This window comes from Lathyrus oleraceus, chromosome 6 (genome assembly GCF_024323335.1).
Source record: "Lathyrus oleraceus cultivar Zhongwan6 chromosome 6, CAAS_Psat_ZW6_1.0, whole genome shotgun sequence".
In the NCBI taxonomy this organism is placed as follows: Eukaryota; Viridiplantae; Streptophyta; class Magnoliopsida; order Fabales; family Fabaceae; genus Lathyrus; species Lathyrus oleraceus.
Genome location: NC_066584.1, coordinates 248,215,794 through 248,220,860, shown reverse-complemented (window position 1 = coordinate 248,220,860; position 5,067 = coordinate 248,215,794). Strand labels below are relative to the sequence as shown.

Below are 5,067 nucleotides of genomic sequence, written 5' to 3'. Positions count from 1 at the left end.
ACACTTCTGAGAGTTTACACAGAAGTTAACTTGCGTAATATTTAATGAGTTGTGAAATAAACACACTTTCATGAGTTCAAAATGTGTCATATGTGTAAGTTTAGAATTTAACGTACAAACTCACCTTTCATATTTCACAAATACGGAGGTTAACATCCGTATTAAATTTTGACAAAATAGAAATGATTCACTTACGAAAGTGTTTTGGTGTGTATATAAGACGTACAAATATTAACTTTCGTATTTGTCCATTGGTATTTTCGACTTTCTTAAGGGTTTGTCCAATGGTATCATCATGGGTGAGTCATCCTACTCAAATTACTCCCACCTTTCTTTCTACTCAACGACCATCAAATATCAAATATTATTCCTTGATGATAACTAGGATGATGGACAAAAAGCTCAGTTATTAGGTCCAGATGCATCTTTGTATGGGCATAACTAATGGCAAACGTTGTGAGGGTCTAATATGAAGGCTTAAAATTACATTTGAGTATGTCACACACATTTGTTCATTTATTTAAGGTAAATGCCATACACAAAGGTAAAACTATAGATGCAAGTTAAACAATATAGTTTTAAAATATTTGTTTTTTTTTTCATTTATGCATGCAAGGAATCTTCCAATTAAAACGAATTGAAGAAATTATTATGCTTTCTCAATACAAATTTCTCAAGATTCTCCATACAAAGTACAAACAGCTTAATGGTACAACCTAAACTCTCACCAAATCAAACAAACCCGAATTTCCAATACCAAGTACAAACAGCTTAATGGTACAACCTAAACTTTCACCAAACCAAACAAATCCGAATTTCCAATACCAAACAAAAGATACATGTCGTGTGGTCAAGCTTTCTGGGGAAATGCTATCCGCAAATTGTTCCAGGAAAAGATAGCATGGTCTCCTGCAAAGGGACCTTTCAGAGAAATTTCAATTATCTGGGGAGGCTGGTATGTGGAAAGTTGCGTAATGGATTCTTCCGTAGTAACTCTGCTTCTCTGCAGAAAACAAACAATACATATGTATATCAGGTCACTGATTTCTGGTATCAGAGAGAAATTGTCAAGTGAATGAATAGGGATTACCTTTTCAAGTCCTTTTCGTCTTCTTGCCTAATCTTCAAACTTTTGGACTTACCGTTCTTACCCTCTGCTTTCAGACTTGATGAACTGTAAAACATGTAATAGGTTCACCAATATAATTTAGAGAAAAATCCACATATACATACTGCAGTGTACTATGCCTTGTAACTTACAAGTATTATTTTCAAATTAAAATGTTTAAGCTTTCCAAAGGATGATCATATTGATTGAAAACCCCCATTTTTTAAAGGTGTTACTTGTTACCAAACTAAATTTAAGAAATTGGGATTTGGGACACATCTCCATGTTAAGTGATTATACTTACCCTTGACATTCTTCATCAACAAACACTGGGATGCAGGAGGCACTTGCACTAGCCACTGCAGTTCTAGTCCCCGGTCGCTGTGGAACCTGAAAGCATTAAGAAACTTGGATATAAGCAATATGGAATACAAAAGTAGGCAAATAAGTAAAGTGTACTAAATGAAAAATCAGCACCTTGTAGGATTTCCAATTGGCAGGAATTGCATTGTTTTCCTTGTTTCTTTCAGCTCGAGCTCCAAGGTTGCGCCAAGAGTGTGACAGGTCTGGCTGATGTGGTGGGCAAGTCTCACCACTGGCATTTGAATCTTTATAAATGGAGAGTGGAGCTGCTCGAGTCCTAAAAGATTTAATAATAAAAATGTCAACAAAATGTGAGAAACCTTCATGAATTTAGAGTTGACATTTCAAGGTCAATTTACATATTCCTAGAATCTCATAGCTCATATTTCTCTACAAGACTATACTGCATAGTGAGTAGTATGAGTAGGTGATTAGAAAAAGTAAAAATAAGGATCCAAAAAACAAGATAAGAAAATATAGATAGTCCCAACTAGATAAACACAAAGATAGTCCCAACTAGATAAACACAAAGATACAGCACAATTTAGTGTTGTTACCTATCATTTTTAGCAGAATGATCACTGTTCAAAGAGGCCAACCGGGTACCTACAGCACAGGAAAAAATGTTCTGAATTCAAAAAAATTGAGACAAAAAGTAATGTGAAGAGAGAATTAAAGAAGTGAGGGACTCACTATTTTCTCCTTTGGCGAGAAGAGTTCCAAAGCTACGCACAGGAGCCTGTTTTTCCATTGGTTCCTAAGTAGCCAAAGAACTCAGGGTCAGACAACAACACAGTAGATAGATGATAAATCATTATAACATTTTATCAGTTTGGAAGAGGTACTAATTAGAACATCACATACATCTATAGCATTAGTCCTTGACATTGAGCGTACAAGAAATTTTCTGTAAGCAGCTTTCAATTTTTCAATGGGTTGAGCATTCCTGCAAAAATGGTTGTCAACAAAATGAATGACGACTTGCAAGTTTGCAAAGATTTGAACACATAAAAGTTTAAAGTAAACTTTAATGAATGATTGACTTACAAGTTTGCACAAGCTTGAACACACGTAAAAGTTTAAATTAAACTTTAATGAATGATTGACTTGCAAGTTTGCACAAGCTTGAACACGTAAAAGTTTAAAGTAAACTTTATAACATGAGATCATAACATACCATCTGAAAACAAACACACGCGGAGAGCCACAAATCCCAAAAGTCAAGGCAACAAAAGGGAGGGGAAAATGCACAAAAGTAGTTCCCTTTCCAGATTTGTATAAATGAGCCTTGAACAATTACATTATATGCTCCTAACAAAATTGCAGAAAATGAAAAGCATTTCCAGATTTGTATAAATGGGAACCACATAGACATGAACCTTGAACAAATATATTAAAACTCCTAACAAAAATGCAGAAAATTAAAAGCATTTCTAGATTTGTATAAATGGAAACCACATAGACATGAACCTTGAACAATTATAATATATGCTCCTGGCAAAAAGTGCAAAAAATGAAAAGCATTCAACACTTTCTAGGTTAAGAAATTAGAATGATTCTTACTAATAGAAGAACATGCAGTTATTCAACTGGTATATACAATATATAACAAATTAACCCATGATAGAAGAAAATCAAAGTACCTAGATATGCCAAGTTCAAATGTCTGGTTAGCCGCTTTAAACTTGTTCTTAGATTCCAAATGCAAAGCATATGAAATGTAGAAATTGGAATGAGTTTTTCCAATTCCATTTGCATCCAAAAAAGCATATATAACTTCCTTATCATAACAATTATCTGCCTGCAACAACAACAACAACAACAACATCTCATCTTATAAAACTCACCACTCAAAATCACATCAACCAATAAAAAAAACAAAATTAAATTTAAGAACCCTACATATTCAAGCCACACTTTGAGGTAGCGCAAATCATCTTTATACTGTTCCGAATGCCAAAAAGCACGCAGACATTGTTCATAAATCACCACCAACCCTGAGCTATCTCCACCCGGAGGAAACGCTTCCTGAACCCACTTCATACACCTTCACCATCATCAATAAAAAAATTAGAAATAAAATTCAAAGTTCATTATATTTTAGTGCTTTAATGCGTGGAAAACTAAATATCCATCCAATTTGGTCCTAAATTTCTAGAATCATATCATTTCAGTCTCTTAAATTAACAATATTCTAAAACGAAACCCTAAAATTAAAAACTGTACGGAAAATTAAACTAGTAATGATGAAATTGAAATGCATGTAATAATAGTGAATGGATACTCACTGTATCCAAGGGAAAAGAGGATCTTCGCCTTCGTAATCATCAATTGCTTCAATTAGTTTTCTGTTTGACGAACAATAGATAGTGAGAACGATGAAAGTTAGTGAAGAATAAAGTGAGAGAAAGAGATAGTTAGAGGAAAGGACCTTCGCTGGTGAAGAAGGGATTTCTTGAGGTAGTTATCGGTGTGAGACTTGAGAGCTTGGTTGAGAATGTTAACATTTCGGCCTCTTTTCAACGGTCTCACGTTTTCTTTGAAGGTTTCCCATTCGTTCCCGGTTTCTCTCTTTGATGATAGGAACTCTGTCTCTGGATCTACCTTCTGGACTTCACACTCCGCCATTGTTGTTGTTGTTGTTGTTGCAGCTTCGTCCTTTTCCTCTTCTTCCTGTTCAGAGGAATATCTGAAGAGCGTTGTTTTGTGATTCAAATTTTGAATGTGGATTTGTATAGGCTTAATACTAGCCGTTACTGCTCTATTTTACATTATACAATTGAATTATAGTATTCTATTAATATATAATTAATTCTTATCCCACTATGTCTAGAGAGTCAAGAACCATATTGAAAATAAATAGGAATCATAATAAATGGTAATATAAAATGAATATAACTTTTTTAGTTACATAAGGTGAATATAATTCTTTTTTTGTTACATAAGATGAATATAATTCATAGAAATAATTACAAAGTTTTATCATTAAAAATTTCCTGCAAATATTTCTTTTTCTGATTCTTGTAATTTTTCTTTCCTTTCTTAGATAAAAAATGTCCTATAAAATGTATTAACATTAAATTAATATTTATAATATGTATAGTATCTATTTTAATGTTAACTTAATTAAGATTATATCATTTAAAATCAAATATTCTCCATATTATATATTCTATAGATTATTTATAAAAAAATAAGGGAGTAAAATAAACAACAATAATCAAAATTAAAATATGATATTTTTGTAAGAATAAAAAAAAATTAGGCTTAGTTATTCTCTATTTTATCGGATTCACGAAATTGATCAATGTTATTTTAAATTTAAACAGTTTTTATCTTTCTCTCATACTTTTACACTTAAAATTAAAGATGTTTATTTTTTAAATGATAAGTTTATTGTAAAACATGATAAATTATATTTTTATCTATAAAGTTTCACAATATATATATATATATATATATATATATATATATATATATATATATATATATATATTGTGAAACTTTATAGATAAAAATATAAGTTAAAAAACGAACATCTCGTCAAATTTCTATGAAAAACATGAGAAGGAGACCAAAACTGCTTAAATTTAAAA

At 31.8% G+C, this 5,067-nt stretch overlaps 1 protein-coding gene across 1 annotated transcript; it reads right to left on the bottom strand.

The window, feature by feature from the left end:
* Window positions 1–627: 627 nt before the first annotated feature.
* LOC127095611 (mitotic spindle checkpoint protein BUBR1) lies at window positions 628–4,221 on the bottom strand. Its single transcript, XM_051034281.1, has 11 exons — window positions 3,903–4,221; window positions 3,760–3,819; window positions 3,374–3,518; window positions 3,115–3,272; window positions 2,336–2,417; window positions 2,165–2,228; window positions 2,029–2,077; window positions 1,586–1,748; window positions 1,413–1,498; window positions 1,091–1,174; window positions 628–1,003 (listed from the first exon to the last, which is right to left on the bottom strand). Exons 1-11 carry the CDS (start codon window positions 4,097–4,099, stop codon window positions 940–942), a joined length of 1,152 nt encoding a protein of 383 aa, XP_050890238.1. The 5' UTR covers window positions 4,100–4,221; the 3' UTR covers window positions 628–939.
* Window positions 4,222–5,067: the final 846 nt, after the last annotated feature.

Coding starts and splice junctions, on each gene's coding strand:
- LOC127095611 (XM_051034281.1), bottom strand. CDS start 4,099: ATGGCGGAGTGTGAAGTCCAGAAGGTAGATCCAGAGACAGAGTTCCTA. Junction 2,418..3,114: donor TTTGAACTTGGCATATCTAG/GTACTTTGATTT, acceptor CCATTTTTGCAG/GAATGCTCAACCCATTGAAA. Junction 1,749..2,028: donor CATTCTGCTAAAAATGATAG/GTAACAACACTA, acceptor TAAATCTTTTAG/GACTCGAGCAGCTCCACTCT.